General features: G+C 39.6%; 1 protein-coding gene across 1 annotated transcript in view; it reads left to right on the top strand.

Annotated features, from left to right (window-relative positions):
* The window catches only part of CLVS1 (clavesin 1), a 105,540-nt gene that overhangs the window by 36,921 nt on the left and 51,800 nt on the right, over positions 1 to 16,819 (top strand). Inside the window, exon 3 of the mRNA XM_065832057.2 lies at positions 289 to 463. Coding sequence (XP_065688129.1) covers positions 289 to 463 — 175 coding nt within the window. The remainder of the gene's footprint in view (positions 1 to 288; positions 464 to 16,819) is intronic.

The following is a 16,819-nucleotide window of genomic DNA, read 5'->3' as shown; positions in this document are numbered from 1 at the left end:
CCAAAGTAGCTTAACTAAAGTCTATTGTAAGCAATGCCAGAAGAATCAAAATTCAGGGTTTATTCTATCCACCAGTGAGCAGGACTTACCACATCAAACAGAGTAATGTGAGTTTCAGAGCAGGAGCACTTTAGTGACACCTCTGAAACAACTTTCTTTTTAAAAGAATTCTATCAGAATAATTCCCCGTCCCTTGTTCATGCCCCATCCACAGCAAAACTGAGTATCTTGAGGTTTGAAGATAATTGCAATCACTGATTTTTTTCTTCTTTTCTGTTTTGGCATTAGGAACTCCTTCATAGATATCCTTCGGGCTATCCTACTGTCCCTGGAAGTGCTCATCGAAGATCAAGAGCTTCAGATAAATGGCTTCATTCTAATTATAGATTGGAGCAACTTCTCCTTCAAGCAAGCCTCCAAGCTTACACCGTCTATCCTCAAACTGGCCATTGAAGGGTTACAGGTAGGTGGAGGGTAATACATGTACCTGCAATTTTTATTGCTGCAGACAGTGATTTTTGCTTCATCAGGCACTGAGCAGGGTGAAAGGTGATAAGAGAAAATAATCCAGAATGGTTTAGTGTCCCATTTTCCTGCAGCATAGATTGATTTTCATGTTTCATTTTGAAAGTCTTTCACTTTTATTTCAGCTGTAAATCAGCACAACCAGTATGTGTGTTACTTACTGCAGCATTAAGAAGGACAGTTAGAGATTTGAGGTTTAATCCGTCAGAGAATTCAGAGAGATTAAAATCCAGTGGTGTCTGCCTTCTGGAGTGCGCAGTCCACATGCAAGCACATCTGTATGCAGAGGGAGGGTAGCAGGAGAAGAGACCAGTTCCCTCAGCAGATGGAAACGTGCTGCTGTGTTCAGGCGGATGCATTTGAGTCAGAAGGAAATGAGGAAGAGGCAGGACGGGCTCCCTGTCGTGCCCTCATTCTGACTGCCTTAATTTGTCACACAGGATCCTGTTACATCATGGTTCAGGTTGTTCAGGGGCTGCACATCCAGTTGGTGCTTGCAAATAAATAGGAGCAAGATAAAACTGCCTGCTGTTAGGGAGTTAGGTGGAAAGTGAGGCCAAGGTAGCTTGGGCCTGATGAGGCCACCTGAGGATGAAGGTAGGCTGTTGTGCTCAAAGAGAACTTCAGTTCTTTCCACTAGAGTCTGAGCCCATCTCTTCTGCTAGACCTGAGATGGATTTTTAGGTTTGAAGTAGTCTGACACAACCTTATTAATGTGGGCATTTGACAGAACCCAGGGACTATTTAGGTTGGAAGGACCTCTGGAGATCATCTTGTCCAAATTCCTACTCAAAGCAGGACTGACTTAATCTTAGACCAGGTTGCTCAAGCATCATGTTTCATCTAACTCCATAGGAGAGATTTTATAAGTTCTTGTTTTTCCATTTTATTTTTAGTACTTTTCAGGTATCCTGCAGCCATAAATATCTCAGGAATAACCTTCCCTGTGGTGGGTGTGTCTTAACTTTATCTCATATACTAGAAAGAACAATTTGTTCAACTAATTTTTTCTAACAAATTGTTTACAATTAGATCATGATTATCTCTATTTTATATTATTCAAAAATGAGGTAGAAAAATCTGCCAGTAGTTCCCCTTTGTGGCGGTTTTTCATCTATTCTAACAAATTAGAAAGTCAAGCTGCACAATTAGTTTTTAGGCCAATACTTTATCTTCTCCTGCTGCTACTATCACTTTGTCTGCGTTCCTTCACAGAATAACATTCTGTGGTTCAAAAATACCCTACGGTCAGAAGGAAGAGAAAGCCAAGTGACATTTGTAAAGAAATCAAACTCCAGTAAGGTGTTCTTGTGCCTGTCTAAACTTTGCTCTTCCACCTCTACAGTAAGAGGCCAGTCCAGCCTTCATCCCATCTGGTTTCTGGCCACAGCACTGCATGAGAATGAGGGGACATGTCTACTTTACTGCAGGTCCAGCTTTGAGTGGTGGAAAAGCAAGTTACTCCTTTCAAAGACATTTTCCCATACTGTGCCTGTTCACAGGCTGTTCCTCAACATCCCCATTACCTGGAGGGAGCCCCCAGTTTATTTGCAGTTGTTGGCAACAGTTTATTTCTGGAAGTACGAAAACATGGAAGTACCAAAGCTGGTCTTATGATGGTGTAATTAGCCTGACATCCTGTGCTGGACAATTTAAGGAAGTTGCCTCTCTTGTTGGTGGGTGGGCATTTCATTTCGTATTGAAAGTCACATTACTGTCATCTTCTTCATGATAAGTAGAAATGTAACTGTCTCTCTAAAAAGTACAAATTGCGATAATGTGTCCCAGACTTTTCTAACCACTGGCAGGCTTGATGAGTTGTAAGAGTTGTAAATGCTGTACTAGGGATATACTAGGTATAGAAGCAAATCGTTCATGCTTACAAAGCACATATTTAGCAAACAATGTTGGTAGGGTTTTTTTAGAGGTGTGGGGGTTTTTTTGTCTCTCATCATTGCTGTTGAAGTACCTTCATTAAGACTTTATTCTATTATTATTTTCAAACAACTACCATTATCCTAATGTAAAATTTATGTAAAATGTAATGGAAATGAAGGCAAGACCTATGTACAGAAAAAGAGAAGTCACAATATGAGTTGCATTAGAGCTCACTGAAAGTGAAAAAGTCAGGTTCTACTCTTAGGAGACAATGATGTCTGAAAAAAAACAAGATTGTTTTAGTTCCTTGTTATTTCTCACAGCCAAGGCATTATGCATGTGCAGATGGTCAGGTAGGAAGATTACACAGATATTCCAGTCCTCCTTTCTAATAAGAGATTTTGGGTCATTTTAAGTCCTGTGTAAGTATAGTGAAGTGGATGGAAGGAAAATAATTGCCTCTTACAATTTCAAGTGGTGTTGAACTCATATGTTCACATGTTGGTGTCTGAGCCAGGAACCTCTAGCCTCTGTGTAACAGTGATTCTAATGCCATAGCTGAACCATTTTCCAATGGCTTTGTTAGGCTCTTGTCTGATTTAGTATCTCAGACCATCACTTTCTGAAATACATTCTGAAATAAAAAAGAAGCAGTAGTATACTTAATAATCTAAATTTCTGCATTGGGTGTTTTTTTCTTACTTTCAAATTGCTTTAAACCAATTAACATATTGGCAGATTTTTTTTTTTTTCATTTGTGTTCAATTTTGTTTTTCTCAAATTGCTGCTGCAGTGCATTGTGACTAAGTTCATAGAACAAACATTGCATGGGTGCATATGTTAATTTATCCTGGTTGAAAGGCCTACACTAGTCAAATCTAATAGACTTAGCTGCAGAGATTAGTATGCTGCTATTACGTAGGTTGCTCAGTTCCAAATACTGCAAAGTCTGTAAACACTCAGGGAGATGAAGTATATCACCACATGGCTGAAAGCACATTTTGCTCAATACTACTTTTCTTTCTGTTTGGATTTCAGTATATTCTGCATCACACAAGACAGTTCATTATAATTCAACAGGGCACCTACTCTGTTTCTCAGTTATTTAATGACCTAAAAGGAGCCTTATGACTCCACTTTAAATAACAGTTGTTCATAGACTAAGCAGATACTTATACAGTAGGGTGACTCTCATCTTGTCATAGCAGCACCAGGACAAGTCTGGTTTTAGTGCCTAAACCTTCTCTGTTTAAGGAGCTCTGCTCTTTTATCACACGGCAATTGCTACTGTATGCTTTGAGCTTGAACCATACTCCTTCCTAGACTTCACTGATCTTTTGAGTTTTAACACATTAAAGAATGGAAAGGTGGGGAAAGAGATGTATATAACACCAATCTATTTTGCCAATAACTTGATGAGTTTTGACTTCTGATCCTTATTCTTTTAATGAGCACAGCTTTTCCCCTTCACAGCATATTTCTCCCCTCTGTTCTCTTCTTCTGTGAAGTTGTGTGTCATGCTGATCTTATCCTATAGTGGCAGACAAAACTTAAGTGCGTTTTGAGTTAACCAGAGACTGATCTTTTGGCATTTTGCATAACAGCTTAGAAACATCAGAGTTTAATGGCAAAGGTAAGAAACACATGTTGCAATTGTGAAGCAGGTAAAACATGTAAAAAATAGTCACTTCTTAGTATGTGAGATGTTTGCTATTGGCCTATAATAAACATGGAAATCAGGGCTGAAGTGTGTCACAGTGAAGATAGCCTGGGTGTTTTTTGCTCAGAGGAGGTAGTTGCTTTGCCTCCAGACATGACTTTTGATTTCAGGGTGCTCCTACCAATGAATACAGAGAACCACTATTTGCTTCAACCTTATGCAACACCAGAGCTACATACTGCAGTTTGTTCATATGCATGCACATATCAATTTAGAAATTCTCCCAGCAAGTACTCTGAGTTGAAATAAGCAGCTTCTCCAACAGCATCCAGCAATTTTCCAAAACCACAAGGTCTGGTTGTGCCTGGTCATATCCTGGCCACATGCTTTTTTTTTTTTTTCCTTTAATAATTATGTAACATGCAATTCTACTCATATTTGCAAGGACAGTGACTATTTAAAAAATCACTATGGCTACTTCATGGCAATGATGAATCGCTTCAGGGATGATCTTTAAAGTTCAAGTGGGCTTTGATTCAAATTTCATGATCCTTGCAGCAAATAGCAGTAACAACAGGGAACAACCAAGGTTGATAAACAGGGATTTGTCCCCCGATTTTCATTGGTAGTAGCCTGGCAAAAGTTATGACCAATAATGTCCATTAGGATATCCATTAAAGCTGTTTAGTTTTTAAAAATTATCTTCAGTTTATCATCACCCAGTGTATTTGGAAACTGGTATTCCTGGGAGGAGAGGGCAATGAAAGGAAATCAATGATGTTTGACTTAAGAACATCTTAATCAGATACCAGTACTGGTAAAATTAATCTGAAAAAATTATTCAAATACAGGAAACTTGTATCAGCTTCTATTAGAAAAGTATTTAAGGTACATTTGTCCAGAATAGCATCAATGCTGAGATCAGGTCAGGTAATCAAGCTATGAGATTAGTTTGGACACTATTGGAGGTTATCCCACTTTGAAACCTGGGATGAAATACCACATTAGGGAAAATTCAGCCCGTTTAGAATTATGTGAAGTGTTTTATCTTTAATATGAACAACACATTTCAATAACTTAAAATAGATTTTTAAATTATTTTTTTTAAATTTCCTCCTACTGTAATTATGTGGGATTGAGAAATCTAATGTCAGTTAAATTATAGCAGTAGATTACTTGTCTCTTGACACTAGCTTATATGAGCAAATATATTTCCTGTTGTGCTTCAGTAGGAAGAGCTAAAGCATAAAATACACTCAAAGTGCAGACTAGAATCTAGAGTTTGTAGGAAAAAAAGTGTAGTCCAATATTATGGCAAAAGTGTGATTTGATTGTGTATTTGTTTTTAAAAGTCTTAGCAAGAAATATGAGCTTTTAGAGCTGATGAGAGTTTTCCAGTGAAAAACAGTTTTTCTGTAACAATGTCATTTTTTTTCAGAATAGAAGTATTACAGTGATATATGTTTCCAAAATTCTCTGGAAAACTCTGGAAATATGTTTGTTTCAAGATTTTTCATCTGGAAAATCAAAATATTTAACATTCCATTTCATTATGAGCACTTGATTTCTTTCTTAATTGTTATCAGTTCTTGCTTTTTCCGAGTTGAAATCAAGCTGAGATAATGGAACAACATTTCAGATCAGTATGACCTGGGTTAATGGGTATGTCTGAATCTTTGTTATGGGCAAACTGGGGATCTAAACAGAGCCTGAGCAATCCTTGTGCAAGCCCGGTTTTTCCTTCACCAGCTCAGATCCTGGAGCAAGGAACTGACTCTTCTCTCCTTGTTTAAACACATCTGTACTCTGAAACCTATGGCAGGTGTGATCTCTTGGACTTAGTGCTTCCAGTTGAACTCTTTATGAGTCACACGAAGGATGCAGGCTCTGAGATGCCTTAAACAGTGAGTATAAGATACTGCTAGTCTTTCTGTAGGTTTTCTGAACATGAAGCTGCTGTTACTTGAAAGTTTCAAGTGAGTGACAATTGAGAACTTAACACATGCAGAGCATTCTGAAGAGACTAGGTCAAACTCAGCGTTTCTGTAGAAATCTGTAGTGGAGGGAGAAGTCTATCTATGCTATAAATATCCTATGATGCTTTTATGTCTCATCAGGTATTTATAACAGATCATATAGCAGAAAGACAGAGAGCTCTCTGTCATTGCCTACTGAAGGCAGAACAGATCAACTGCTCAGTAATAGAAACCAGGCAAGTAAAACCATATATAGACACATGTATACACTGACTTGGACAAGGATAAGTAAAAAAAAAAGGACTGGAGGAAAGCAAATGTCACTCCAGTCTTCAAAAAGGGCAAGAAGGAGGACCCAGGTAATTATAGACCGGTCAGCCTCACCTCTGTCCCTGGGAAAGTAATGGAACAGCTTGTCCTTGGTGCCATCTCAAGGCGTATCAAGGATAAGAGGGTTATTAGGGGCAGTCATCATGGCTTTACCAAGAGTAAGTCATGCTTGACCAACCTCATAGCCTTTTATGAGAATGTAACGAGGTGGATGGATGATGGCAGAGCAGTGGATGTGGTCTACCTTGACTTCAGTAAAGCCTTCGACACAGTCTCCCACAGCATTCTCACAGCTAAGTTGAGGAGGTGTGGTCTAGACAATAGAGTAGTGAGGTGGGTTGCAAACTGGCTTAAGGAGAGAAGCCAGAGAGTGGTAGTCAATGATGCGGAGTCTAGTTGGAGGCCAGTATCTAGTGGAGTGCCTCAGGGATCAGTACTGGGGCCAATATTATTCAATATATTCATTAACGATTTGGACGAGGGAATTGAGTGTACTATCAACAAGTTTGCTGATGACACTAAGCTGGGAGGAGTGGCTGACACGCCAGAAGGCTGTGCTGCCATCCAGTGAGACCTGGACAGGCTGGAGAGTTGGGCGGGGAATAACCTGATGAAATTTAACAAGGGAAAGTGTAGAGTCCTGCATCTGGGCAGGAACAACCCCAGGTTCCAGTATAGGCTGGGAAATTACATATTAGAGAGCAGTGTATGGGAAAGGGACCTGAGAGTCCTGGTGGACAACAGGATGACTATGAGCCAGCACTGTGCCCTTGTGGCCAGGAAGGCCAATGGCATCCTCGGGTGTATTACAAGGGGGGTGGTCAGCAGATCGAGAGAGGTCCTCCTTTCCCTCTACTCCACCCTGATGAGACCACATCTGGAATATTGTGTCCAGTTCTGGGCCCCTCAGTTCAAGAAGGACAGGGAACTGCTGGAGAGGGTCCAGTGTAGTGCAACAAAGATGATTAAGGGAGTGGAGCACCTCCCTTATGAAGAAAGGCTGAGGCAGCTGGGTTCTCTTTAGTTTGGAGAAGAGGAGACTGAGCGGTGACCTTATTAATGTTTATAAATATATAAAGGGTGAGTGCCACAAGGATGGAGCCAGGCTCTTCTCAGTGGCAAACAATGATAGGACAAGGGGTAATGGGATCAAGCTGGAACACAAGAGGTTCCACTTAAATTTGAGAAAAAGCTTCTTCTCAGTGAGTGTGACAGAACACTGGAAGAGGCTGCCCAGGGAGGTTGTGGAGTCTCCTTCCCTGGAGACATTCAAAGCCCGCCTGGACATGTTCCTGTGCGACCTCACCTAGGCGTTCCTGTTCCAGCAGGCGGATTGGACTAGATGATCTTTTGAGGTCCGTTCCAATCCCAAACATACTGTGATACTGTGATACTGTGATCTGTGGGGTAATGCTGATTTATGGCAGGGGAGAATCAATCAGTCCTCTTGCTTTTCTGCTGTTAGAAAGAAATCTACTTCAAGACGGATTGTTGGTGCTTTGTTTCGGTTTATGTCCAAGATTGAAAGACTTGTAAGAAATTAAGGACATCTTTAGATTTTTCATTTTGTGCAAAAGCCTTCTCATTACCTTTCTTAGGAGAAAAAAATGAACAGAAGTGGATATTTTAGGCTGTGTTCTTGAGGATGTACAACAGCTTCTTTAGTAGTGGCCTACCAGAAGGCAGACAATTTCCTCAGAGTATAAAACCAGGATGATCTTGTGTCATAATCATAGCTTGTTGATATGTCCAAAAGGCATGTTGTAGCTTCCCAAACTAGAGCCCCTGCAAATTACTCCAGAAAACCTGCTAATAACTCAAGCTTATGTTCATAGAGACAAGATTAAACAAGATAAACATGGTTTACCTACAGAGGGGGACAAATCTGGTCTGTGAAGACAGCAGACAAGAGAAGTCCTTCAGTAAGAATTACTTAACTGTTTCTGAAAAGTGACAACTTCAAGATTTAATGACATTCAGCACCTGGAAAATGGCTGCAGACCACAATTTAGCAGATGCTATAAGATGCAAAGGGCTTTCTCAAACATCTGTAGCAAAAAAAACTTTGTTGATTTCAAATCCACTATTTGTATGAAATGTAAGTTTGTGTAATTACAGATATTTAGATGAAACCATTTCCAATATATTCACATAGAAAGCATACCAAGTTTTCCATTAAATGCTGACTCAAAAGTTCCCAGATCTCTTCTCTAGCTAATTTTCTTCAATATTAGAATGTGCTCCATGTTAGACACCTGCGTTGAACTGCTGAACATGAACCCACAGCTAATGCTGAGCACTTAGTATCCATCGAAAGAAGGTCAGTTTGAATCATTTTAGAAGCACTCATGCTATCTGTCTCCAGCAGCTGTGGTGATATATAGAGTGAGTACTCTCTGAGATGTCAGTGAAAGTGTCTTTAAAATTTTAGGAAATGGGAAAAGTAATTGACTCATTATATGTAAAATAAAGGTAGATAAACAGACTTTGCTCTCTTCAAGAGGAGGTCTGTGTTCATTGTGTGCCTATCATCTCTAAGGAGTTAACTGGAACAAGGGAAAAGAATAGCGTAGTAGTCTGTAGAATCACATTTGTCACTTGAAAATTTAAATTAACTTCTTAGCAGAATTGATTAGCCCAGCCATGTTTGTTAGTTGCTTTTGGCTGTGAGTAAAGGATAAGCTGCAATGTGGACAGCCCTAGAGGCTGGGTATGTTAAGTGGAAAGTCTTTTTCTAATGCCAGTTATTACATTTTGGTAGAGGTCATATCAACTTGCCAGTAAGAGTCAGACAGAAAGCAATTACTCTTTAAGCCCTGACAAGAAAACAGAAAAGTTTATTGCAATAACTCTGACTACAGCAGCAGAAAGTAGCTGTTTCTTACTGGTAGCCGGTAAAGCAGCAGCTAGAGCTGACACCAGTCATGCTTGAACCTTCCCACCAACATATGCATAAGTAGCTCATGTTATACCAGGAACATTTCTTTCTCTTATAAAATGTGAATGTGGCCAAATGTACTTGCATTAATTTACGTTATCCTTGTTCTCATTAATTCCATAGAACTTCAGGAGTGATGCATCTGTGATAACCATTTAACTTCTTTTAAACCATTTAACTTCTTTTACAACCCCAAAAGCCTTTTCCTTTTTAGCATGCAAACTGAGTGAAAGCTTCCTGAAGAAAGTATTTACTACAGAAACCTTCTTGCTATGAGAAATATATAAAGCAATTATGCAAAAATATCAAAGGGATTGCACATACAAAACTAGACCAGAAAGACATAGGAGTAGTGACATGAAGGGACACCTCATCGCAGCCTACAGTTTCCTCACAAGGTGGGGATCAATATGGTCAAAAGATACTGCAGTGCGTTCAGTAAGTTTGAGGTGAAGTCCCAACTAATGTGAATGGGACTTTTGCCATTGCCTTGATGGAGGCTGCAATTACCCCCCTGTCACACCTTGGCAGGAAGTGACTTTCCAGTTCATAGTTTTCCTTACTTGCAGAAAACATCCCTCAAGAGCAGAGCACTTCTTGGAAATCTTGCACAATAATTAGAATTTTTGTCTAGTGATCTTGACACACTTTGTTATCAAACATTTTTATGTCTCTTCTTAACTGTGTAGAGTTTAACACTTGAAACACACATTCCTGAATAGCAGGGGTTCCTTGACGCAAAAATGTCAACCTGAAACATCTCAAACTTCACAGTCTTCTGAGGAAAGGTGAAAACTTCAAGTGAAAATTTCCCTTCCTCTCTACCCCTTGCCCCCCGCTAAGCTTTGATTTTGACAAATGGAAATTTTCTGAGGAAAAAAGGATTTCAGTAGAAATTCCTTCAGTAGCTGTACTGCCCTGTAATTCAAACCTTCCTACAACTCTTCCAGGATGTGTTTTACATCCCTCTCTGCTAGACATGTATTAGACCATTTGGATGGGCATTCTGCTTTTCACTCTGAGCATGTTCCCACTGTTTCAAACTGGGTACTGTAAAACCAGTCCAAAGCATGGCCAAAGTGTAATTAAAAATAATTTCCATTTCAGAGGTGGCTTTCTGATCAGCTCCAATTTATATGCAATGAAAATGCAGCTATGAAAAAGCACAGCTAACACAAATACAATTACAACACAAATATTTTTCAAATAGTAGATACATTTAGAATGTAATCAAATTGACATTTTTCCAGGAAAAAAAGGTAGAAACATTAATTTATGTGTGTGGAGCAAAATACTTATTACTGTTTAAGAATTACAGAGGATAACAGCAGAACTTTTAATAAACGGAAAATAGAATTAAAGCTTGCCTAGGCTTATAGGGTTATATAAATTTAATTCTTATATTTTCCAAGAGAATTTAAAAGCAGCTTTGAATTAGTAGAAGTGCGCTCAGTAGCACATGTGCTCAATGTCTGAAAGAGATGGTTTCTGATGGGTTGCTGAGAAGGCTCATATGAATAGACATCTGCAGTAGTTACAGAGCATCCTACTCTATTTCTGTGTGATGTTTCACAGAGTCCCACTGGCAATCCTGACTTTGTTTGTCTCCTTTAACAAGTATGGAGAACCTGAATTTAAAAATTTGTCAGGAAATAATATGTCCTCAGTATAGCACAGACAGCGTTAACCTCCTGGTCATGGTGTTTTCCTTTATCGTATCATTTGAAATAATTTATCAAACTTATGGCTAAGTGTGAATAAAACTGCGAGAGGACAGTCCTAAAGAGATAAGGATTCCTGAATCTGGACTGTAACTGAAATTAATTAATTGGTACAGATAAAGCTTTGGACTTAATTAATCTATGAGTGGGTTTTCTGCTGACATGGGAGACAATATTTACTACTCAGACTCTCCAAAATTAAAAAAAGAAAAAGTTAATCATCTACTATGCAAAAAAAACCCCAATCCTCCATCTTTTCAGACAACTTCCAAGCATTTTTTTGTCAAAAGGAAAATATATGCACTTAAAACTAACAAGGCAAACCTCAGTTTCTCTTGCTGGCCACTGTCTTTGCAGAAGCTGAGTTCACAATCACTGCAGCATAGAGACTGTCTGTAGTCATTTGACATCATGTGTAGAAGATCCAGTTGGACAATGGAACTCACAAAGGACTAAAGAAGCAGAAAAAAGTTGAACTGTAGTCCTGGACAGATACTGTGGGAGAATCTCTGCAATCAAGCTTTTCTATGAAAAGTCAGCATTTTCAGGAAGAAGGCCACAGCTTTTCACACAGAAATAAATACATAATTAGGCCGGAAGAGCTGCGTCTTTTTGAAACTGAAACTCTGTTTCTCTGCAAGATTCTTGTTTAAACTTATAATGTATCACCCTACATATTCCTACCCCTGCAAGATTCTTGTTTAAACTTATAATGTATCACCCTACATATTCCTACCCAGTCCCTGCCATTGATATGTTGATTCAAAGGGACTTCTGGTCATCCAATAACAATTTCTTCTCATAGCAGAACTACTGTGAGAACTAGATCAATTCAGCCACGGCAAACAAATCAGCTGGCCATTATCTAGCTTTTTCCCTCTTCCCTTCCTCCCTGCTCTTTCTCTACCTTTGATATTGCTTTCTCCTCTAAATATTATAAGATAATTAAAGTTGTTAGGTAAAGCAGGTGTCAAGGTGTGCATTTTGTGGGGCTGAGCCCACATGGTTAACAGCATCAGCTATTCAAACACACCAAATATAATTAACTATTCAAGAAATTTCCCCCTTCCAATTTGTTATACATGCCTGAATGAATGCTAATGGGGTCACATAGTTCTTTGAACTGCTGCTGACAGAACAATAAAGAGTTCCTGTGGTTTTCAAGAAACACCACAGTATAATTTTGCTTGCTTTGCAAGGGCATTTCTTAATGATATCATTATACCCTTTAAACTCCTAGTCCACTCTCAGAAACTCACAACATTTCAAATGACAAGTTACCTTCTCTTCTCCCTGGGAGAATTGAATCTCAATTATAATTTATAATGTGTTACTTACTCAGTGAATATTCTTTTCCTGTGCCTCTGAAAGGTGTCAGCTATGGTATTTTAATGAAGCACCCCCTTTTTATAGCCTCTCTCTTCTAAAACTGGAACAACAGCATTTAAAGGGCTAGACCTCTTATCCAGTTTGCTGAGTAAAGAAGGCAAAAAAAAAAATCCATTTCAACTGTCTTAAAAAGACGATGAAAAATAACTTAGATTTGTCTCTGTTCCAGAGGTAGCTTATGCCTGAAAATGAATAAATAACCTTACTAGAAGACTCTTGCCATCTGTGATAAAATGCACTCCGTATTTGAAGCATTTTACTTTAACTGCTGACACCATTTTGAGGTTGTTTTGCAAAGACATTATAGGCAAATTAGCTCAGGAATGCTCGTTAAACTAACAAAGTAAGTGAATGTTGCTATTAGCTTGAGTAAATTTATTTGGATCTAACTCTAAGGAATGCCCAGCTTTGTGTGTATATGGGAGAAAAAAAAAAAGGAAAAAAACACAACCCTTTGTAGTAGTGCATTCCTTCTCTTTGAAGTTAATGCAGAAAGTACATCTGTAGGATTACAACTTTAGAGCAGAAGAAAAAAAACTGAGGAAATAATCTTGCATGTTTATAGGAGGTTTTGCAAATTAGTCCTCTTTGATTTTTTTTAATTGGAAATTTTGCATAGTACAAATTCAGTAATGGCATCAGAACATGATTTTCAGAAATTTGCTTTTAACAACAGAGTGCTTTGCTGGGCATGCACAGTGTTGAAAATAAATTATTGGCTTAAAGGTACTTCCACACAGTGAGCTGTCAGGCTGCGGCTTTCCCTCAGCAGCGGTATCTCAGATACTGGCTCCGCACAACTTGTTCTGACCAGTCAGTAAGTATCCAGGCCACCAGCATGAACAGGGGTAAGTGATCAGGAATTTCAGCACAGTGAATCCCCAAACGTGTCACCAACATTACTAGCATGACTGTGGCCAAAAATCGACATCTCCCTATTTTTTATATTCGAGAGGCTGTGTCCAAGCCCAGAGAACACTTCATGCCACCTCTCCCCAGAACCTGGAGGAGACAGAAGCTGAGTTCACAATCACTGCAGCATAGAGACTGTCTGTAGTCATTTGGCATCATGTGTAGAAGATCCAGCCTTTGAATCCGGGCTGGTTAGCACACTAAAAGAAGACGGGGAATAACTCTTGGCAGGAACATCTGTTGCTTTTTGTTTATATTGCATCTTTTTGAAAAACCTGTCACCTCAGTAGTGACAACCTTGGAAGATGTGACACAGGTGAAGACTTCAAATCCTTCTGATTTCTTTGCCATTCACAGAATCACAGAATCACAGAATGTTAGGGATTGAAAGGGACCTCAAAAGATCATCTAGCACAATACCCTTGTAGATCTCGCACGCTTTAATCATTTGAAAATACTGTTTGTACATGCTAAATGCAGCAAACCACCAATTTTAAAATTATTTATCTTTTTCTTTTTGTCTACCTTTCTTCCCTGAGTCATGAGCTCAGTTTTCTCCCTACATTTCTCCAATCACTAATGCACAGCAGAGTTTTACAAGCTGAAGTATTGTTATACTGCCATGATGGGAGTTTTTATGAAGCAGAACAGCTAATGCCGTATCTTTTTTGTTTTTTCTTCTTTGTTCTGTGTTAGAATTATGTAAATGAGCTCAGCAACAACACATCAAACATTGGTAAGCTTCCTGTCAGGACGTAGTACTGGAAAAATATTTACAGTAGTTTGCTTTGCTAAATACACCAGAAAACATGCTGTTTCACTTTTTCTTTTGTTGCCGCATCTCCCATGTTCTTGGTGGTCTGCCCTTTCTCAGATAATTTCTGCCTGAACTTCAAGGTAACGTCTCTCTGGAGATTTTCTATCTAAAGTAAGCAAAGCTCGGATGGTTTTTAATACTTTTAGTATCTTTAAAAGCTTTAAAAGAATTGTAACATGTGGAGGGATAGAAGGGGTGGTCATTTTTTCATGCTGCACACTTTTCCAGAACTTATATACTATCAGCATATGATAGTATATATGAGATGCTATAGGAATGCAATAGAAGTGGTGTTCCAAACAAACAAACATTCATTTTCACCCTGCAGCAAAAGATAAAATAAAAATGGGAACAAATTAAGTCAGCCTTTAAAATACAACTGTCTGTATATTTTTATATCCTGGCATTGCAGGCAGGGGAGCAATAAACAAATTTGGGCTTGTGAAACCGTAACAATTCCAAGTGGGATGTGACTCCCACAGAAATCCAGTTGTTGATGGTGTGTTTAAAATCTAGATCTAGTGCAAGTAAAGCTTTGAAACTCTAATCAGGACAAGCCCCTTCTCTGTGGGCTTGATTATGACAGTGGGGCTGTAATAACTGAGGTCTGGGAACTGTTGCTCTGAAAGACAAAAGGAGCACAAGACTGATACTTTGCCACTGTCACTAGTGGCACCTGTTACTAGTCACTAGTACAAGAATGAGGAGGTAACAAATGAAGCTACTAGGAACAAGGTTTGGAACAAATGAAAGGAGGCAGCTCTTCCTGCAGTGCGCTGTAGACCTGAAAGTCCTTGTCTAGAAGGATATGTGGATTCCACACAACATCAAGAGACACTGGACAGGCTAATAGAAGGGAAATCTAGTGAGGGTGACTAAGGAGCCAGGAATCATGCCTTACTCTAAAAGCTGAGAATAACTGAAACCTGAGACCATGCTGGGTGAGGACACGCTCACCTGTTCTCCTCTTCCCTTGACAGCTACGTAGGACACCTGGTCTAGAGAGAGAATACAGGGCCAGATGAGACTTTGGTCTCGGTTTCATGGCTTCCTTCTGCTCCAGAAGGAGCAAAATTTGCATCTGTCCTTGGCAATTCCTTCAAGTGCTGCCTAGTCATGGTAACAGTTATAAAACATTTGTTTCCAAGAGTCTAAAGACAGTAAGCAGAAGCGCTCCTAAATTTTCCCCTGGGATGCAACCAATGTCAGGACGGTGGACTGCAGAGGTGGCTCTGGGGCAACCTTTGGCACTGCGGGACTTGGCTCTCCTCGTCACTGCAACTCAGTGGTGCCTGGTTTATACTGAAATACATAAAAACAGATTGGTATTGACCCCTACGAATATTGATGAAACCCATCACATAGAAACTATAGTTTGCTCAGTCACTACGTTAGTGATGTTAATGGTGTGGCAGTATATACCTTTTCCCTTTCAACATCAGTTTATTTCCAGTTTCTAGCATGAGGTTTCTGGGTTTCTTAAGTAAGTAAGGACCTGATTCTGTTCAGTATGCTTACAGTAAGCAAACAACCAACCACAATCTCTCTCTGACCACCCCTAAAAGAGGGGGAAAAAAACATCCCAGAATGAAAAATGTCTGAGCCAATGCTCTGTAAGCTAAAAGGAAATCATTAGATAGATACTGCCCACCCCCTCTGAGCTACATGTTTTGAAACAAATCTGTACTTGGAGGCATCAGTAATTATTTCCATTTATTTTCCGCTTCAGTGATATGTAAAGCTGCAGTTTTGATATGGCTTGCCAAATGCCTCAGTTGATTTACATAAAATGTTCACAGGAGGCAGAAATATTTGCCTGAAGGATAAAAATAAACATATTCAAGCAAACAAGATGCTAGTAAAAATGTAGTAAATTCTGAAATTTAGCGGAGAGCTAATTGTATTTTTCCCTGTGCTTATCTAAGCATGACCACAGCAGAGCTTGGTGGATCAAAAGCACAGAGCATTCAGTCATTCCCATTGATTCATCACCTGCTCCTAAATGGTGCTGTTGTCATCCTGATGGCCTCTTTTGCAGAGGACAACATGAAGGTCTGGTGGGGGGCTGGTCCAACCAAGGTGGATGTGGACAGGAGCTGCTGAGCTGAAGGTCTAACACTCATAATGCTAGAGTGAATACTGCTGATGGGAAGATCAAAGAGGGAACTGCAGAGGCTTTTCCTCCACCCTTTTGAGCAAACGCACACAGGCACCCCTGTCCTGGGGTCAGATGAAGCAATGACCGTGATCATGAGATGAAAGCTGGATTTTAGCACTCCAGTGTCCCACAGAGTGCCCAAATGACTGGAAGAGCAAAAGACCCCTGAATTCCCTAGCTGTTCTCTGTCAGAAAACCACATGGTCTTTCCCAATGCTTTTCAGCTTCTTTGCAGGAGTTCTGCACAAACCACAGGACTCAAAAGGCAGAGGATTTCATCCAAAGCCCTACTGCTGCCACTGCTCTCCATCTGGCTCTCTTTGAGGAGTTCATGGAAACCTCACAGCAAGTCCTCTCTGGGTGGGCAAGAGACCATCAGTCAGGGCAGCTGCTCCATAGTGTTGTTACAGCCTCCCTCTGAAAACATCCAAAAAACCTACAGTCCTCCTCTCTTGGAGACTTTTAGTTTTGATTTTTGTTTTGTTTTGTTTTGTTTTTGTGTGTGTGTGGTGTTG

Source organism: Patagioenas fasciata, chromosome 2 (assembly GCF_037038585.1).
Source record: "Patagioenas fasciata isolate bPatFas1 chromosome 2, bPatFas1.hap1, whole genome shotgun sequence".
NCBI classification, from domain to species: Eukaryota; Metazoa; Chordata; class Aves; order Columbiformes; family Columbidae; genus Patagioenas; species Patagioenas fasciata.
This window is presented reverse-complemented; position numbering and strand designations above follow the sequence as displayed.